The sequence below is a fragment of the Aphelocoma coerulescens genome, chromosome 5, assembly GCF_041296385.1.
Source record: "Aphelocoma coerulescens isolate FSJ_1873_10779 chromosome 5, UR_Acoe_1.0, whole genome shotgun sequence".
Lineage (NCBI taxonomy): Eukaryota > Metazoa > Chordata > Aves > Passeriformes > Corvidae > Aphelocoma > Aphelocoma coerulescens.
In genome coordinates, this window is record NC_091019.1 from 59,223,507 (window position 1) to 59,243,707 (window position 20,201).

Consider the following 20,201-nt stretch of genomic DNA (forward strand, 5'->3'; position numbering starts at 1 on the left):
GCCCCAGGAGCCAGGAGCTTTCAGCTCTCCCTGCAGCCAGTCTGAACACTTTGTCTTTCTTTCAGAGAGCCACTCCATGTGGGCTTCTGTGAGCAGCAGCAGCGAGGAAACGATCGAGCCCAACTACAGCAGCATCGAGCAGCTGTTCTGCTTCCCACAGCCAACCCCCAAGGAGAAGACAGCAGCACCAGTGAAGGCAGAGCCGAAGGAGGTGAGGAGGCCCCCCTCGTTCTTTCGAGTAAAGATCCCTGCAGACAGCTCATCTAATATGAGATATCTTTTTTTTCTTTAATGAAGATCACATTTTTGGACTCCAAGAAAAGTCTCAATTTGAACATATTTTTGAAGCAATTTAAATGGTAAGATATGGCCAGTTTTTGTGACAAAACTTTGAGCAGGTTTTGCAGTATCTGGAAGGTCCTCACGAAATCTGTTCTAGCCAATGTGCTTTGGTGGTCCATGCTACTAAGTCATTTGAACATTCCTTATTTTGTCCTACACTGTCTTTAAAATATTCAGTTTAGAGATTTAATTATGTTTTTACATACAGCTTCCCCATATATTGTCAAAGGTCTTACATCTCCATGTTATGGATAAAGTTGTGGCATAGACTCTTAGGGTGACTTAGGCAGTGAGACACTCCTGGAGGTCAAATCCCTCCTCAAAACAGGGCCAATGAACAAATAAAGAGTTCAGGTTTCTTTTAAGATAAAAAAATGCTCAGAGACAGGATCTCAGTTGCAGGATTCATCTCTGTCCTTGAGATGACCAGGTCATAGCAGGGGTCCAGGTCCTGAGTCTAAGTTAATTGTGGGGAGATATCTTTCATTCTGGATTGTTGTGACTCTTTACTAGAGAAAGCACAAAGTGCTTGCACAGATAAATGTCTTGGTAGTGTGTGATAGTTGAAAAGTGGTCTTTGGTTGATGGCTGGCTCTGCTCCTCCTCCCTACAGCTCCAATGAAGAGGTGACTGCCATGATCCAGAATGGGGACCGGACCAAGTTTGATGTTGAGGTTCTGAAGCAGTTGCTGAAGCTGCTGCCTGAAAAGCATGAGGTCAGGAGGAAAACAGTACCCTTGGTTCACAGAGCTGAACACATAGAGCAGTCCTGCAGTCTTGATTCTTTATTTCTCATTAGATAGAAAACCTGAAGACCTTCAAAGAAGAAAAATCAAAGCTGGCAAATGCAGATCAGTTTTATCTTCTCCTCCTTCAGATTCCCAGGTAAGGTTGTTGGTCATGAACTTCAGCCCAATCTGTTCCTTGATTTACCTCTGGGAAGTTTTAAGTTTCTGTATAGGAGCCTCACAGACCAACACTGATGGATATAACTGGTGGATTCCCCTTCCACCTTGGAGCTATCCCTTTCCCTGTTATCCTTAGATGGAGAGCTCTTCTTGATCCAGCACCTTCTCTCCCTCTGAACCAGCAGAAGCTGACCCAGACACAGGGTCAGATCCTGACACAGACACAGATCCACCCAAGGAGGCTCCATAACTTAGTGAAATGCAGTGCCAGATGTGGTGCCAGGAAGGGGAAACTCTTCTCTTTGCTGATCACAGTGCATCAGCAGAATCAGCAGAATCTACATCCCTGCTGGTCCTCAGGGCAAGCAGCAAGCACCTCCCTCCACAAGCCACAGCAGTGGTTTGGTGTGGATGTGTTTGACAGCAGTGTTGTGGGGTGGCATGTACTTGCTGGTGGTGTGGGAAGAAGAATGCTGTGCTGGCCAAAATCCCAGTGCCTTTATGCTGTGAATCCATCTCCACCCTTAGCTACCAGCTGCGCATTGAGTGTATGCTCATCTGTGAGGAGACCACCGTCGTGCTGGACATGATTCAGCCCAAAGCTGAAGCCATCCAGAGAGCCTGCGAAGGTATAGATGACCTGAGCTTATTTCTGGATCTGATTTAAGACAGGAAGCTTTTAACCCCACAAAACTCCCCTGGAGGTCTGCAGTGTTACATCCAAAACTCCCTTGGAGCTCTGCAGTATTACTACCCAACCCCCAGAGAACTCCCCTGTGCTTCATTCATTGGTTTGCTGCAGCTTTAGGTATCTCCACTGATCGTCAAAGCCCTTAACAGGACCAAAGATCATTTTTTGTCACCTTCATCCCTCTTTTTCTGTAGCAGATGTATTCCTCTGAAACACTTTGAATGGTGAAGTGCTGGAAGCTCATCAGTCCTTTCAAAGGAGCTGAATTTAGACAGCAGAGCTGGCCCCGCTGCAGCTTTCATCCATCCAGCATTATTTGCCACATTAAGAACTTTATACAGCAATTATCTCTGCTGCCAGAAAAGCCTATCCCAAACTTTCCCCGAAAGTAGCAGTGCTTTAATATTTCCCTGCCTAGAAATGGAACCAGAAGAAAAAGGTTGTTATTTTGGGTTATAAATTGCTGATGCTCCATTTTGGTGAGTACACAGAAAGTTTATGCAATAGATTTTGGCTTCCTGTGGCAGAAACCTCTGGTCCCACTCCTCTGAGAGCAGTATGCTCTTCTTGGCACTGTCAGGTGTCACCTGTCCTACAGAGCCAGTTCCCCCAACTCCTGCTGGGGGTTTCACCAGCTGGCATTACAGCTGTCTGCTGGGATAAATTGAAGCTTCCCCCAAAGTGACTTCCCAGCAGCCCAGTTGTTCTTTTGGAGCTGTTCCTGCCTCAAGGCTGAGTGCTTCAGGAAGCACAGCACTGCAGCACCCTGTCATAAGAGCAAGGACAGGGACTGTACTCTTCATGCTGGGTCAATAATCACCTCTGCCATGCGAGACCAGGAATAGGGTGTGCGTGTCTGGTTTTAGCAGCTGGCAGGTGATCATAGGGCAGTCAGAACTGGCTTCACTGCATAGCTAAATGGAGTTGGCAAGATGAAATTTGCAGCCCAGTTACCCTTGCCCACACCAGGGCACTTCCAAGGAAGGCAGCGCCTTGATTGCTGTTAGTGAGGAGGGTCTAACTACAGGTTATTTGCCATTAGGAAATGAGAGACCAGATGTAAAGAAAGAAACATAAGTCAACAAAAACTTTTACAACCTGTGGAACTGAATCTATATGGAATCAGTTTCTCTGCAGGTTGGGCATTGGGCTGCAAAGCCAAAATACCAAAATGTGATTTAGTGGAATTCAGAATCCCAATTGCAATGCAGTTTAGGAAATGTTCGGATGTAACAGAGGCTTTTGCATAAAAGTCCCTTATGTTTTTCAGACCTTCTGACCAGTCATCGCCTGCCAGTCTTTTGTCAACTGATTCTCAAAGTTGGAAACTTCCTGAACTACGTAAGGACTTTTTTTGTCTTCTCCTCCCCCCATTACAGTCTGTGAATGATCTCCTTTTGGGTTGTAATTTGGATGGACACAGGAGTTATATCTGCTTTCTTTCTCTCTTGTAGGGAAGTCACACAGGCGATGCCGATGGGTTTAAAATCAGCACTCTACTTAAACTAACAGAAACCAAAGCAAACCAAACCCGCATTACACTGCTCCACCATATTCTAGAGGTACCACTGCCAAGTCCTACAGTAGGGAAGAGGGAGGGTTTTATCACAGATGAAACATTTCTCCTGCTCCACTGCTGGTTAATGCCACATGCCCATACTCATATCCTCCCTGGCAAGCCCCAGAGTGTCACAAGTCAGGAGCATTTGAATCACTTTGGTGACTGGTGGAGGCTGCTTGTGGGCACTACTCCTTATTTTAAAACTTGCTCTGCTTCCCTCCAGCATCTTTTCCCACAATGTCTCCAACTTCCTTTCATATTTGTGCAATCTGCACATCAGCAGCTGCAAACCACAGAGCACAAAGCTGTCCTGGCTCATCTGTACCCATTCAGGCTTTCTGCTTTTCCATGGACTCTCCCTTTTCCTCCAGACTATGCTCAGGCTTTTCATGCTTCTCTCCAAGCCCCTATGGCTTTCCTATTCCCTGCAATGCTGTTTTTATCTTTTTTCTCCATACTCAGCTCTGCCACCTTCATTTATCAATGTCCCTCAGTTTCAGTTATGCATGTTCAAGCCCCGCTTTAGCTGACAGTACCTTCAGCAAGTACAGCTGTGAAAGTAAAGAATGCAAATAAGATTCAAGGCTTTTTTACCCTTCTGGGACTGTAGGAAGTGTCAGATTGCATCAAACCACAGTCCTGCCTCCCTGCATGCTCAAGAAGAGCTCAGCTTCGCTTTGAACTATGATTGTTTCTCAGAGTTCAGCACTCTTCTGTGTTTTTATAGCCAGGGGAAACGCCTTTCCTCTCTGAATGTGCAAACTACAGACAGGGGGGCAGTAGCGGAACACAGCACAGTCATCCTTCCTGGATGCTTCTGTCCATATGTCTTTCCCCCAACTTCCCCTTAGCTCCTGCCACACACCAAATAATACTTCTTTCTCTCTTCCTCTTCAGGAAGTAGAAAACAGCCACAAGGACCTACTGGAACTGCCAAAGGATCTTGAATACGTTTCAAAAGCAGCAGGGTAAAATCATGTGTCACCTCCTTTAAATTAAAAACAAAAATAAATGCCATGCACATCAACAATGTACCAGAAATTAGGACACACACAGCTGGGATAGCAGATTAAGAAGATGGCATCTTACATAGTTTTAACGGAAAGATTTGGTTGATGAATGTTGAAAGTGCTTTAATATATAATAATTCTACTACAGCTGGCAACACTTAGGGCTGAAATTTGCAGAGCAGTCAGTTAAAATTGCCTCCCAGACCCTTCTGAAATCTTCACTGCCTTTGTGGTGGCAGGAGCTGGTGAAGGCCAGCTACCCAGAAGCATTTCTGAAGTACCTCCATGCAGGGAAAGTGAGCTAATGCTGAGCACAGTGGGTGGAGAACAGCCTTTTGTTTTGGCATTCATTTACCCAATACACAAAGCTGTAAGTAGGCCTGGCAGCCTTTCCATAAGTACTGTGGAGGGAAGCTGTTTTCCATGAGCTTGGACTGTGTAGAGAGTTCAGAGCACAGGGTTCAGTTCAGTGAAGTGGTGGGAAGCAGAGGGATGACCGAACCACCAGCTCAGACTTGTCCACTCCTTGGTCAGTTCAAGATGCTGGAGTGTCAGCTAATGTCAGGGTTCTGTGTGATTTCAGAATTAATCTTGATATTATACGCACGGAGTCTGGTACCAATTTAAAGAAGTTGCTGGAGCTTCAGCGGAAAGTCTTATCATCAAATGAGGATGTGAAGCAACAGTATGAGAAACCCATCCAGGTCAGTAATGAAGGTGCCTTATATGTCCCCCATTACACACAGAGAGGTGGTGCATGGTACATCTGCAGCTGAGGAGCCTCATTAGAGGGGAGAAAATATTGCCACAAGACATGCTCTCAGATTTGGAAATAGGCTGCAATGCCACACAACCTAAATGTGCATTTGCCAGCTGCACCCCAAACCTAGATACCTTTGGTGAGGCCATTTCTTAGGTTTTGTGCCCCAACTTCTCTGTCCATGCTTTTGTGTGACTCCTCACTTTAAGTGAAGATGTTCACCTTCTGTGTGGATCACCAGAGGAAGCCCTTTGCTTGGGATTAAGCTTTGCATGGAGCTTTCCATGTGTTGCTCAAGCCACCCCTGTGCCAAGAGTAAAGATCATCTGCAAATCTTCATTTCTTCCCACCTGCTTCCCAAAAGCTCTGTTGCAGTTAAAAGCCGGGAGCCAGTGTCCTGCGCCCAGCTCTTACATCCTTTCTCTGTGAGCACACTTCACTCGTTGTCCTCTGGATGGTGTTTTACTGTGTGCATTTAATGCGTTTCAGGACAGCATCGATGCCTCCAGAAAGCTGGAAGAAGAATTTGACACCATTGAAAAGAAGAGAGAAGAACTTGCCAATTACCTCTGTGAAGACCCAAGCAAGTTGTCCTTAGAGGACATATTTAGCATCATGAAGACCTTCAGAGATCTCTTCATCCGAGCCCTGAAGGTTGGCATCTGCGCACAGGATGCTGAGCATCCCTAGTGCTGGTACCTGCCTTCACTCCGATGGACGGGGTGGGATGGGCACCCTGATCCAGGGGGGGAACCTGGTTACAGCCTCCTCCTTTTGGCACTTGGCGTGAGGTCGCCAGTGAAGCGTTGTCTGATCCCTCCTCCACTGCATCCTCATGCAGTTCTGGTGCTGCTGGGCCTGGCCCAGTCACTGGTGATTTGTGATTTTGGTGCAACTTTAGCTGCAGAGTTACAAAGGCGCTTTTGAGCCAAGTGTGCAAGTTTTAGCAGAAGGGGCTTACAAAACGCTTTGCTCCAACCTGAGCAAACAGACTCAGAAAGGGGATATGTAGTAAAAAAGCCACCTGTTTGGAGAAAACTGTGGCTTCAGTATCTCCCACTTTCACCTCAGCTAGAGGTCAGGCTGGTGAGCACACTGCAGGTAGCTGTATGAGGCATATCACCACTGCCACCTCCAAATGGAATGTGGCAAAGCCCTGGCCAAGTCAGTGGTCCCCTCTCACCATCTTGGTAAGACAGCTCTTCTTCCCAAAGCCCATTTTATTTATTGCACAGGATGAGGCCAGAATTTCTCCTCCTTCCTCTATAGATCTCCTTTCTCTTCATCAGCTTGTGTAGCAGACATTTACTCAACCTTCTCATGCCCCTGTTACCTCACTGCAGGAAAACAAGGACAGAAAGGAACAAGCAGCCAAAGCAGAGAAGAGGAAAAAACAGCTAGAAGAGGAAGAGGGGAAGAGACAGAAGGGAGAAAATGGAAAAGTCAGTGAGTATCTGAAATGGCTTCAAAAAATAGAGATGGAGCCATAGGAGCTCTTTGCTGGTCCTACTTTAATGGACCAGTAATGGTAATTTATTTTGTAGGTTTCCGAGTGCTGGCTGACTAAAGGCTTTTAGGTGTCTTACAGCCATAGCTAAGAATTGACTTTCCACAGTTGCAGCTGGGCAGAGAAGTTAATTTTAGGTTTGCTGACTGAACAGCAAAGAAGAAAAAAAAACCCACCACAAATTAAATATTTCTGTTAACTTTTTCAGTTTCTAAACATAACTTTTGAATCCCAAATCTAAAAACAAAAATTTGACTTATCCCACATCCAAGGTCCCTATATACATGTGAATAGTTTCTCTTTACCAGAGTTGTCCCAAAAATTTTGCATATTACTTAAATGTGCCTTTTTCTGGATGAAAATGAAACACTGACAAATATAATTGGAAGAAGCTGAGAGGAAACAAAAATCAAAATTGTTTTCCCTCAAAAAAAGAAAAGGTTCCCACCAACATTGATAGCAAAGAGGGAGTGTTCCAAGGTCATGGTACAACCAGGGACATGTCCAGGCAGAGCTGGTGCCACTGGTGCCAGGCTGTAGCACCAAGACTTGGGAGCAGATCCCTTGTCTTCAGCCAGGATACACTGCTGTGGGATGATGGAGTACGGGCTGCTCCCAGGCCTGGTGTAGGTGCCTTACTCTTGCCCAGTGGTTGCTTGTACTGGGACAGCAGTAGCCACCTGCAGCAGTGGTGTCACTGCAGTCTCCTCCTGCCCCATCTCATGGGCAGATTTAACACCCATCTCTCTCTCCCCCTCCAGTCAAGAAGGGGTTGATGAAGCAGGAGGAGGTGTGTGTCATCGATGCCCTGCTCGCCGACATAAGGAAAGGGTTCACGCTGAGAAAGACAAAGAACAGACACGAATCAGATGCAGGTGCTAAAACCTTGTCTGCAGAGAGCCCGGAGGAGAGCCAGTGTGGTAAGGACACAGACCTGACTGTACCTGCAGCTATTCATTCCCATCTGCCTCTGAGCCTGAGCCAAGCACGCACCAGCAAGAAGCCTTCATGTTTGCATTTGGGGCATTTCATTTTAGAAGGCTTTGCAGCCAGTGCCAAGAAGAGGAGCAGAGAGCCTTGAGCTGTTGCTAGCCAAGTCTGTCACAAAATTAGCAGAAATCTGGAGCAGCATGGCCTTGCATCTGTGCTCATAAACCCTCTGAGGTGCTTAATCCACATGTCAGCCATGGCACCATGCTGATAGGGCACTGCTGTCATCCCCACACAAGTCCCCTCCATGCTCCCAAGTCTCAGTAGCACAGCATGTTTCTGCCTTGGAGACTGCTGCATCCCATCTTAGTCTGTACTTGGGAGTCTGAAGAAACCCTTTAAAAAATACAAGAAACCCCGTGTGCAGAAGTACCCAAGTTCTTTAAGTGCTTGTGAGGAGAGAGCCCATGGGTTTAGCTCTTCTTTGGTCTCTTGACCTCAGCGTCAGTGAATGTTAGGTAAGTCCAAGGACACTGGTCTATCCATGGCTCTCCTGTACCTGCCCTGCAAGGGCGGGTTAAGGCTGGCTAATGGGCATCCTTGAAATCCTCACACAGCCAAGCCAGCAGTCCAGCCTGGTCCAGGACCTCGCAGGCAGGTTCTCTCTTCCTGACATAGACTTTCAGGCTTCCTTGGAAGTCCAGGAGCTTCCATGGAAATCAGCCAGTTTGCAGGAAAGACACATTAACACCTGCTGAAAACAAAGCAGGGGCTTTGCTGAGCTGGAGCCCAGGAGTCTGGCTGGGGTGACTACATGGGTATAAGGAGGGGAGGTACAGGGAGGATAAACTGGTGCTGCCTCTGTATAGCTGTTTTAGGGTCAGTGCTCCCTCCACACGCAGCTGCTAATCTATAACCTTTGCAGGGCAGGTGCATCTTGGTTGATCCCTGGTGAAACTGCAGCCGTGACTGATGGTGTGTTTTCTGTTTAAAGGAAAGAGCGTTAAGGATCCACAAGCAGCAGGGAAGCAGATCGATGACAAGACCAAGCAAAACAAGGATATTCATCCCTCAGAAAGCACTCCTCCCTCAACCACTGCCCCGATGGAGACAGGTGGAGGTGTTACAAATGCTCCAGCTTCAGGCCAGGTGTTACCCAAAAACAATGCTGGAGGAAGTTTGCCACTGGAGTCCCAGACCAAAAGCCCCTCAGTGAGCCTGGTGGAAGCTGATGGAGCTAGTCAGAGCATGCTGGGCCCCGGGATGGAACAGGCAAACAACATGGAAAGCCTCCAGCCCAGCACAAAGAGTGGCTCCATTGCCTTCTCTGTGGCTGACATAGGCACAAGGATAAGCTTTGTGAGCAGCAGTTCACCCTCTGCTCTGAGAGACCAACTCAGCTGGACTAATGGGTCCATGTCAGGAGGCCAGGACAAGGAATGCCCAACTGATGGCTCAGAGAATGCTCAGTCTGCTCCCTGCAATGAGGCTCAGCAGGCAGAGTCAAAAGAGGTGACAAAGGAAAATGAAGACCCTGGTACAGACTCGCTGCTGGACACCTCTCAAGACAAGTCCTTCTCAGAGGAGCCAGCCACTGACTCCTCTTGTTCAGCAACACTTCCTCCAGATCAAACTCACACCGACAGGGAAAAGCAGAGGCTGTCAGGGAAACGGAAGAAGAAGAAGAGGCACAGCAAAAGCTACTCAGGTAGCCTATGTTATAAACAGCCCTTGGGGACTGACTTAAATGTGGGAGGTTCCTGATATATTTGTATACACCTGTTCCTTTCCACTTCAAGGCCCAATGCCTCCTGCCCCTAGAGTCACTCTGTTTCATGGAGCTATTATATTTTTTAAACCTGAAAGAGCTTTAAAAAGAAAAACACAAGCATAGCTCGTTCTGGTGACATGTATAAGTAGTTTATAGAAGAGTAATGATGAATCAATAATTAAAAAGCCCATTACACATATGCAGTAAAGATGGCAGTAAGCACATCTGTCAAGTATGCTAAAGACAGCTACAAGGCACGGTTATGTGCAAACAAGAGCTCCATTAGGCTCCAGAGCAGTGATTAAGAGCAGTTAATACTGGGTACTTAATCAGCGATCACCCCCTCTGAACTACTTATAAACACATAAAAGCAGCAACATCAATGCTGCCTTGGGATTGTATGGTTTTTCCCCTCATTGCAACAGCACTTTGCCTGACAACCTGCCCCAAGGGTACCTTAGGTGGCTTTTAAACATCTGAATCTCCAACCATCGCTGCAGAGGGAGGGGGGAAAGGTCAGTCATTAAAAAACAACATCTTGCTAGCTCTCCTGGGGATGGGAGGGAGCTCAGCTGCTGGAGCCACCCAGGCCCCTCTTCCACAGCCCCCTCAGCCAGTCCCAAACCTGGGAAAAGTGTCCAAGTCCTTTAGATCCTACCACCCTTGGGTGGGTACCTTAATCCCAAGCTGGAGATGCCTTGTAGGGAAGACAGATTGTTCTGTCAACCTTTAGAACAATACAATATACTTTGCAAAGCCTGTTTCCTGCAAGATCCTGGGGTTAAACAAATGGGCAGGAAAAAGGAAAAGTCTCTTTTTATCAATAGTTAATGTTTTTTCCTTTCAAGGAAGGTGGAGGAGAAAGGAAAGGAGGGTTTGAATACCCATTGCTGAGAAAGACAGCATAGGTTGAGCAGATGCCACAGAGGGACTTATCCTTTTAATGCAGCATGCCCCAGGGTTGTAGTTATTTAAATTTCTAAACATGCCACTTTCCCCTAGTTAAAAACAAGCCACAAACCAGAAGTGATTTCCTAGAACAGTGGTTCCCAAACTTGCTTCTCAGGAGGAACAGAAGCTGGAGCCATGGGAGCATCCAATTCTCTCAGCCCTGGAAATGCTTTCCTGAGACCTGAAATTAGTACTTCTGGCTTAAGAACTGACCCCACCATGCAAAACCCACAAGGTTCCCTGGGAATCCAGGGATGGCATCGAGGGCGTTGAAAGTGGATGATCTTTAAGGTCCCTTCCAACCCAAACCATTCAATGATTTTATGTTCTTAGGAACCTCTCTGCTGCTAGACAGTATTTTCATCATAAAAAGTTCCCTCTTGTTACCTTTGCCTTGCCATGATCAGATATATTTAGTGTCTCTCTTTTGTTCAAAAGCAGAGGTTGAGACTGATACTGGAGATAATAAAACAAAAAAAGATTGTGTGGCACAATGAGGTATGTAAACTCACAAAGGTATTATTTTGTGAACTAACCTCAGCATTGGGACTTCACAGACCTAATCAGTATTCACCATATCACCTAAGCTTTTTGTCTTTGTGTCTAATCACAAACACATGTGAAATAAATTTATTACTCTGATTTTTACTCTCCAGGGTGTTGATCTTGCGTTGAGTGGAGTCAGTGCTGATCTCCATTCAACTCAGGGTCACAACCCACATGTTTGTCCTCTCTGTCAGCAGCAGTCAAACTGCTTTTCCCTGCAGATAATTAAAAGTCATTATTCTAACCAAACAATCAAACTTCATGTGATGAACAAAGCCCTTACTTTGATCACATTATTTTCTCAAAAACTGTAAAAATGCAATTTCAGTACCTACCTCCAGCAAAGAACATTTGGTTTGCTTGTGGGTAACCCTTTCTATAGCACCATTTAGATATGGATATCTGGAAAAGGGAATAAAACACTGGACCCAGGGACAAGTATTAGTTGGGGCAAGATGCCAGCTCCCACTCAAAGCTAAATTCAACTCTAGAATTGCACACAAGTTCCCTGCATCCTTCATTGATGCTGGCAGCATACAGTTGTCCCTCAAAAGGAGTCCCAGGATGAGACTTTCATTTGCAAAATTTAGCCTGTTTTTACAGCAAGTGGAAAGAAAAGCCAGAAAAATAAACAACTGAAACACCCACTGTACTGAAATTGCATAGTTACACATTGTCCTTTCCATGCTGATGAGCATTTCTTATGAACTAAATCAATATTATCAAATCGCTCTTTGTCTCGTTTCTTGAAAGGAATGTATTTATCCTCCAGCATCCCCAGTTCCCTGGGGCTGGGAGCCCAGCTGGGAGCCCTGCTCCTGCACAGAGACAGGAGGAATCTGTGCAGGATTTCCCCACAGGACTGCTTTTGTTCCTGCACCTGGAGCATCATTGCTAGCAAGAGAAAATGGGATATACATTGGGTAGTTACTCCTGCCCTCCTCTTGGCCCTTTCCTTGCAGTACCACAGGATTACATCAAGTGGAAGTAGCTCTGTTGGTTTAAAAATCCTAAGGAAGATTTCCTGCAGGAACAGAAAACAGTAGCAATGAAGCATAGGTGAGAAGTGTGCCAGGACCAGTGGACGTGCTGCAGTGAGAGGGCAGCTGGAACCATGACTTAAGCTTAACTCAATTTTTTTTTTTTTTAAGCATACAGGCTTAAGTAAAGTCATATTTGAAAAAAAAAAATGAAACACAGACAGTTTTGCTTTATCCTAGGAAGACATAGGGATGCAACACACAGGAATGCATGGGCATACAGTACCTTTATGAAGTGACCAAGTCAGGCAGGAGTTTCAGTGCATCCTTGGAATGCAGTGCCTGGCATTGCACCAGCAGAACCTACCTGGGCTTTGATGCCAGGAGGGCAGAGATGAGCTGCACCTTGAAACCTGCACTTCTCTTTTTCCTCTTCTTTTGTCTTTATGTCACACGGCAAGGGCAGCAGAAACAAAAACCCATTTGCTTGTCTTAATCTCCTGCCTCAGAGCTTTCTCTCCCAAATGCAGCTCCTGTCTGTCCCTCTTGATATGACAGACTCAGCAAGCCTAGAGTGCTCCCAATCAATATTTTTTCCTAGGATGTTCCACCTGATTATTTTATTTTATTTTATTTTATTTTATTTTATTTTATTTTATTTTATTTTATTTTATTTTATTTTATTTTATTTTATTTTATTTTATTGTTTTGCCCCAAGCACACATGGTCTGTTCAGGTGCCCTGTATCTTTTTTTGATACAGGACATTTCTCTCTCTGGTGGGTTTGCTGGATGTGGAAGTCAATGGGTCTCAGTGAAGCCACAGGAATATTCTTCCTTCTTGTGCAGATCCAGGTGCAGGAATCGACTCAAACCCCTTACGAGTTTTTAGAGCTTCCCTAACAGCAGCAGAGGGCAGGAACAGCCCAGCTTGTGACTCTGGGATAGTATTTCAGAGCAGTAAAAGCCTATAATCAGCTACTGAGTTCTTGCCTCATCTTGACCATATCTTGTTATGCAGCAATTTCTGTGATAATGCTAATGTCTTTAAATGTCAGCTTTTACACCTAAAGAGTGGTTATCTTCATGTTCTTAAATGGTTTAGCTGTTTTTCCTCTGGATTCAAGGCACTGGTGGTCATACTGTCTGTGTGCACCCTGGTAACATCTCAACTCATTTCCATCCAAGTCCAGAAAAAGCTTGAAGAACCATTTGATAAAGGTGACATTAAAACAGAGGAGAGAGTGTACAAACACCTAAACTCAGAAGAGCTGCTGTTTGAGTTTGCCTGGCTTAGGCCCTAGAGAATTCCTACAGACAAATGTTCATGTCTGCTTGTGCAGCACCCTTTTTCCTCTCCTCGCATCTGCATGTCACTTGGAATGGTTAGGGGAAAGAAAAGCCTTGAAAGCACAAGTCCATAAGCAACTGGGCTTTAGCAATTTCCCTTCTCACAAATCTACTTGATTTATTCCCTAGAAAATAAAAGAAAAACCAAACCAGGATCACAGACCAGGTCAGAGACCACAGCCTGGTGAGGAGGCAGAGAAGGGGCAGAAGGGCAGGTATGACATGCACATGGCACAGTGGCACATCAACCTTCCCCTGCAAAGACACAGAAGGGTTTGAGAGTCCAGGTTTTCCATTAATTCTTGTGGGACAGATGCTTCACCTCCCCTTCTGCAGACCCAGTATTGTCAGGGTTTTTAAATGGACTATGAGAATGTCGTCAATTTAATGCTCATCTTCCTGCTAGGCCTTTGCCTTCATGTCTGCCTTTAGAAACGGTATTTGATTCAGTTATGGAGTGAGACAGGCTCTTAAAAGTGACAGTGTGCTGCCCCATCCTTCTGACAGTCCTTTTAAATGCTCTAGATTTAGTAAGTTGGGCAATTTAATGTGTAGAAGGATATATGTTACTGGACTAAACTTAAAAGTGAAGTTGCCCAAACTCTTGAACATCAGGATTGGTTCTGGAAACATGAGGTTTTTATTAAGTACATCAGACTACCTGTTTTTAGGTTATCTGAGAAACAAATTAAACTGATTTCCTAGTAGCACCTCAACCATTAGATACACATGCATGCAAAAACACACCACTTTTGTTCATAGTTGCCAATAATTTGCATTTCCCCCTCTTCCTGCAGGTGTCACAGCAAGGCAGAAGGTATGAGAGAACCTCTCGTGTTGCTGGAGTGCTGCCAGCTTCTGAGACTCCAGGTTCTGCATCAATGAAATGCCATCATGGACAACTTCTGCCCCACCAAGACCTACTTCTTCTCCTGATGCAAGCCATTCATCCCCCTCCCCAGGACCTAAAGAGCCTCCCCAGAGACTTTGGACCCCTCAGCCTGTGCCTTGCACTGGGCACCAGTGGGGACAGGGGATGGTTCTGTGTACAGTGACAGTGAAACGGTCAGACCTGTCGTCCTCTGTCCTGGAAGCCAAGTCTTTCAGCCTGCTCTTAGGCCAAACTCCTCTTGAAATGACAGCTGAGTGTGGCCCAAGAACAGACTGCAATGTTTAGCCCTCGGAGAAGTGTTAAAAACAGCAGTGCCTCAACTAAATCAAGGGTATAAATTAAGCAGTGGTTGTACCATCACGGGTGGAGGTGTGTTAACTCCCTCTTCTCATCGCCCACTGATGATTTATATTGGACCAGGTCCAAGACCCAGATTAGACAAATGTATTTTTACTCTCAATCACTTAAAGCAAGGGAAATCGATTACAGGGAAAAGAAGTAAAAGAAAAAGGATGTATTTTAGTAGCATATGGCCATATTAACAGTGTCTGGTTCCTACACGATGCTTATGTGCAAGTAAGTTGAAGTGCATCAGTAGTCTTGTCACACACACTGATGCATCCATCAACTTTTGGAGAACCAGGGCCCTGGTTTCTCTTACTAAGCAAAAGGAAGAGGTTTTCCAGAGTGCTCTATTGGACACATTCTCAGCTTATCCTTTATTAAATCTCAGAGTTTGACTTCCATTGTGAGCTGCTTGTATTCGAAAGTGTATGTCCAAGCTGCAGAATGTGTTGAATCATGTTACTTTGGCTTTAAAACTGGGACTGTGCAGTATTGTGTTTTCAAAATTCAGAGCTTTATTTCTCAAGTTTTGTAATAACACTGTATAATAATTTTGTACATAGCTGTCCATTTAAAATGATCTATGTTTGTTGAATCTACGGTGTGATAGGTGCTGAAACATAAATCCAGTGGAAGAGCTGGGTACATTTTAGCGCTCTTCTCTTATATGGTAACTCACTGTGGCTAAACTAATGTGCAGGCTAAAGCTTATTTTGCTTTGCTTAGTAGGACTTGTAATGTCCTTGTAATACTGAAAACTTAGAAGTGAAACCAAGAATTAAATCACTGGTTTGCTTTAACCAAGGCATTACTATGAGCATACTGAGAATTGGTCAACAGAAGCAGAGATGAGTTGAGAACAGACACATGGGCAGGTTCAGTGTAGGAGACCCTGCAGAGTAGCACATCCCCATTGCAGCAGAAAACCCATTCCTGCTGGCAGAAGCAGGCAGACCCCCAGCATTCCCTGTAGAACCATGTCACCAACCCAGGTTTGATTTGCAGGACTGTCTCTATCACATCTACAGGCTTCCCCTTTTTTCCCCTCTTTTCCAGTCTCGAGCACATCACCCAAGCCCCATCCTTTTGCTATTTGATCTAGCTCTGCTGCTCTCAGATTAGACTCCAAGCTGCAAAAACCTGAGCATGAAACACTTTCTCCCAGCAGTTTTGCAACTTCCGTGTTTCCAGCAAGAGCCTGCAGTCCAGGCTAGCAGTGCACATCCAGCCTCCTCCTCACCACCTCACTATTTTATCAACAGGAACAACATCATTTGGAGATGCAGGACTGGGGAACAAACCAGGTTTTCTGTGTGTTACCTAGGGAACCTTGCCTGCTGATGTGCCACAGGCTGCTCACTTGAGATGCTACAGCATGTGTCCATTTCTCCATCTGGGTATTTCAGCTTCCCTCATTTGCACCCAGAGAGAGCAGCTCATTTCCACAGCCAGAACTTTTATTACTCTGTGTGCTTACCTTGGCCTTGAAAGAGAGGGTGTTTGACATTATCTTTCCACTGCTTTCAAGAGTTTATAAAGAAGTGGGTTATTTTGAGCTACTGGAGGCTCTTTGTTCAATAGTCATCTGTAAATTATCTATTCAATCACATCCCAATCAGCAGACTCAAGCACAACATTTATAATTTATTGCTCCAGAGTAGCTCCGCTTCCATTACAGTGATTATTTAAGAACAGAAGAAAAGAATCAGAGCAGGTCAAAGACTGATATTTAACTGGGATGTCCAGTTTTGCTCCATTTATGAGCTTGAAATAAAGCTCATGATCCTAAGGATTTTTCAGTGGTTGCAAGACCAAATTAATTGTTGGTAAAAAGAATATCATGGCAAATTCAACAGCGCTGTGGTCATTTAAGCCAACGAGTTTAGACCTCAAAATAGAATTCTTGTGGTGTATTACAGCAATGGCACGTGGAGTCTGGTATGTAAACCAGGCTGTGACCACCACAAGCTTCTTGCTGCCAAATAAATGCATATTCTGTAACAGGGCATTGGCTGTATGATAAAATGAAAGTATGGGAGAAATCAGCAGAATTCTTTTCCAAATATTTCATAGCAAAAATCAGTTATGTTTAATGAGATGGATTTTCAGGGTTAGTTTTTGGGGAGTTTTGGTTGGGGTTTTTTTTTTATTTCAATACTGAAAATATTTCAAAGTTTAGAATAAAATAAGTATTTGGTGAGTTTCCTTTCTCTGGTGGGGATGGGGAAGACCCATGATTCATGAGAATTCATCCAGAAAAGTCTTATAGTTTCCACACAGGATATAAAGCACCTAAGCATGTAATTGTCATATATGCTTAGTAATAATTACCAATAGTTTGGTCTTCTGCCAGCTCCCTCAGTACCCTTGGGTGGACCCCATCCAACCCCATGGATTTGTGAGTGTTTAAGTGGCACAGCAGGTCATTGACCATTTGCTACTGGATTTTGGGGGGCCTATTCTTCTTTCTTTCCCTGTCTGCCAGCTCAGGGGGTTGGTTGCCCTGAGGATAACCAGTCTTAATGTTAAAGACTGAGGCAAAAAAGGCAGTCTTTTCCTCATCTGTGATGACAGTGTTCCCCTCCACATCCCATAAACGATGGAGATCTTCCCTGTCCCGCTTTTGTTGATGGTATATTTATAAAAACACTTTTTATCATCTTTCAGAGCAGTGGCCAGATTGAGTTCTAGCTGAACTTTTGCCTTCCTAACTTTCTCTCTACATGACATCTCACCATCCATATAAGTGTTCAAGAAATGACTTGATGTGACACTTAGTGCTGTGGTTTAGTTGGCACAGCAGTGTTTGGTCAAAGGTTGGACCTGATGATCTTGGAGTTCCTTCTCCAACATTAATGATTCTATGATAAAACCAGAGATATATAAATGGAGCTACATCTAGTTAAGAGCACCACCACAGCATTGCACTGTACTTGGAATATGGCTGAAATCTCAAAGCTTTGCCAGTATCTTTTGGGCTGAGTGTGCCATTTGGTCTTCTCCTACATTCCATACAGCCAAGGGGGCTGAGAAATACGTTCTGTTCCACTTAGAAAGAGGCAGGATAAATTGAAATAAAAATGCATAAGCCTGTTTCAGCAAAGTTAATCGGTTTCTATTCTAATGTAAATGTCTAAATGTAAAGCCTGGATCTATGGCTTCTTATTTCTGATACACAGTGATCAACCAAGTACAACATACAAGCTTGCCAATGCTAGACATCAGCACTGTAGGAGCCCAGGCTCGTTCTGTCTGTGTGGTAATAGTCATGGCCATGAAATATAGGTGAACATGTTAGTCGTGGTTATGTCCACGTAATGTGTCTGAAAGCAAATACAGTCATGAACTAATTCCATCAGGAACCATGGTTTGTTTGGTCACCTCACAATCAAAACTGTGGGCCGGATATGATAAACAGCTTTCCCATGTCTAGAAGTGTGACTACAGAGGGTTAAAAATGGGGCAGTGATAGTGACAGGACCTCTCTAGGTGTTTGGAATTACTGCATGGTGTCAGTCTTGAAAAATAACCACATGATTTGCAGGATTTGCAATGGAAATTAGGTCCACAGTAAAGAAAAATGTTTCCAATTTCTTCGTTCAGAGCAGGTACCAGACCTTAAATACCAGGGGAGAATTTGATCACTGCAAGTTAATCAACATATTCAGTCAGCTCTGTAAGTAACTCACCCCTTCATCCGTGCTGTGCTAGCACTTAATTCACATTAGGAACTCTCTAATGTTCTCTTTGCTGCAGCATAAACAACTCCTGCAAGAGCTGTGTGTGACAATTCACGCAGAGCCAGGTGTCAGTAGGAATTAGCAGGAGCCCTGTGCTTCCCTAATGGAGACTTTAAGCAAGCTCAGTTTGCATTACTCAAAGTCAGAAGACAAGAATCACTCTGTGGCAGTCAGCTCCTATCAAGTCAGTTTAGATACACTCCCAGCCTGTCAAAATAGGTTTTTTCTAAGATCAGCAGTCTTTGCTGATGACACCTACATTATTACAGTTATGGTTGGTTTGCCCTGCTCAGGGCATGCAGAACCTGATGTGTTTGTCTGGTACTTATGTGGCTTCATACAGCATAATCTGCTATAAGTTTAGTCATGAGTTTGTGAAAATTAATGACCAAATCCATCAGTCAGAATATGTGAAGAAAGTCAAAGGAGAAGCAGAGACAGCACATGCAAAAAGGGTAACAGGTCTAAGGAATCTGGTCCTTGTGATCCTTTGAAACCCACAACTTGATTTTGTAATCTAAATGAAACCCTCAGTAGCACACAATTTCCAGGACTCATCCTTTGAGACCAACAGGCTTTTCTATACACTTTGCCATGTTTGGTACCTCCATTTGTTCAGGTTTTCACAGCTCAGTTAGGCAAAACCAGAGCAGTGATGATGGTCCTCTGAAAAGGAGCTTGGACAAAACCATTTCCAGGGTCCCTTCCAACCAATGTTTTCATGATTCTCTATTCAGCAAGAGGCAGATACAAGTAGAGAAGACAGGAGTAATAAGAGTCCAGAAAGCTTTTCAGGTCTGTATGTTAATCCTCTTTGGTGAACCAGTGTCATACACAGAAGAATATGCCCCAGGAGTAGTGACTGCATCCACCATACCAGCAGTCTACAAACCCATCCTGAATCACAGACAAATGGTTTGTTTTTCTAAAATACCTCCTTATCTGGACAGACCCCAGGGAGAACAGCACAAGAAGGGGGTTTTCTCCCTCCAAGTATTTTCAACTGCTCTACCTGGATTTTAGGGGTCTAGAGGACAGAGAAAGGACCCTGAAGTACACAAGGCATGTTCTGGGATGCACACAGCTGTCTGCAGAGGTTTGGGTGCAAACCACAGCACAACTGCACGTAGATCAAATGAGAGCCAACGCAGCAATCTCTTCAAACCATGACCTATCTCAAGCCTAGCAAACATCCAAAGATTAAAGCTATTATGTCCTGTCTTTAATCCCTTCAGCTATACAAGGCCCAGTTGAAGTAACTGTTGAAATTTCTTTCAATTTTTAAAGAGTTCATCCCTATTCTCTACAAATTCCTCTGTTGCTCCTACAACACACCTTCTCCCAGCCTCCTACTTTTAACAGTCCATCCCCAAACTCTACATACACCTTCTCATTCTTGAACTGCCTCATCACTCTGCTGCAGGGCCCAGAGACCAGCAGAGGGGTGTTACCTGCAGTGCCTCCCAACATCTGGCACCCACAGCTGCTGCTGCTGGCCCAGGCTCCTTCTGCAGCAGATCCCAAGGTTCTTGCCTTACCACCAGCTGCCAAAAAGTGGAGCCAGTTCCCTTAGAGGACTTTTTCATAAACTCCATCCCTAGGACAGAGTCCACAGGCATTAAGCACACACACTTCACAGCCACATTCCTGCCAGCAGCAGGGGCAGTTACAGATTGAAAAGTGAGTGCTTTCACTTTGTTTCCAAATTTTTCCAACTGCTTCCGGTTTCCAACAGCTTCCAGCTTTTTGATACGAGGAAATCTTGGAGGCACAGCAGTAGTTGGATCTTAATGAGAGGTGGACTGCAAAGACTAAAGAGGGTTTTGACAGCCAGAGCACTGAAATGAAATGCCAGCAACTTGGGCTACTGGGATTACTCATTTTCAGCCACTGGCTTCCTCAGAGGCTGTGGGCAAGC

General features: G+C 44.8%; 1 protein-coding gene across 7 annotated transcripts in view; it reads left to right on the forward strand.

Moving 5' to 3' along the window:
- Positions 1–16,547, forward strand: part of INF2 (inverted formin 2) — a 42,128-nt gene extending 25,581 nt beyond the window's left edge. For 5 of the 7 annotated variants that reach the window (XM_069018416.1, XM_069018417.1, XM_069018418.1 and 2 more), the window contains 15 exons: positions 66–211; positions 298–359; positions 956–1,058; positions 1,142–1,227; positions 1,779–1,879; positions 3,212–3,282; positions 3,396–3,503; positions 4,400–4,470; positions 5,096–5,216; positions 5,762–5,926; positions 6,616–6,718; positions 7,541–7,699; positions 8,704–9,417; positions 10,870–10,929; positions 14,104–16,547. In XM_069018416.1, the coding sequence (XP_068874517.1) occupies positions 66–211; positions 298–359; positions 956–1,058; positions 1,142–1,227; positions 1,779–1,879; positions 3,212–3,282; positions 3,396–3,503; positions 4,400–4,470; positions 5,096–5,216; positions 5,762–5,926; positions 6,616–6,718; positions 7,541–7,699; positions 8,704–9,417; positions 10,870–10,928 (2,069 nt within the window). In that variant the 3' untranslated portion in view covers position 10,929; positions 14,104–16,547. The remainder of the gene's footprint in view (positions 1–65; positions 212–297; positions 360–955; positions 1,059–1,141; positions 1,228–1,778; positions 1,880–3,211; positions 3,283–3,395; positions 3,504–4,399; positions 4,471–5,095; positions 5,217–5,761; positions 5,927–6,615; positions 6,719–7,540; positions 7,700–8,703; positions 9,418–10,869; positions 10,930–14,103) is intronic. The other 2 variants (XM_069018415.1, XM_069018419.1) reach the window with 2 other exon arrangements.
- The last annotated feature ends 3,654 nt before the right edge of the window (positions 16,548–20,201 follow it).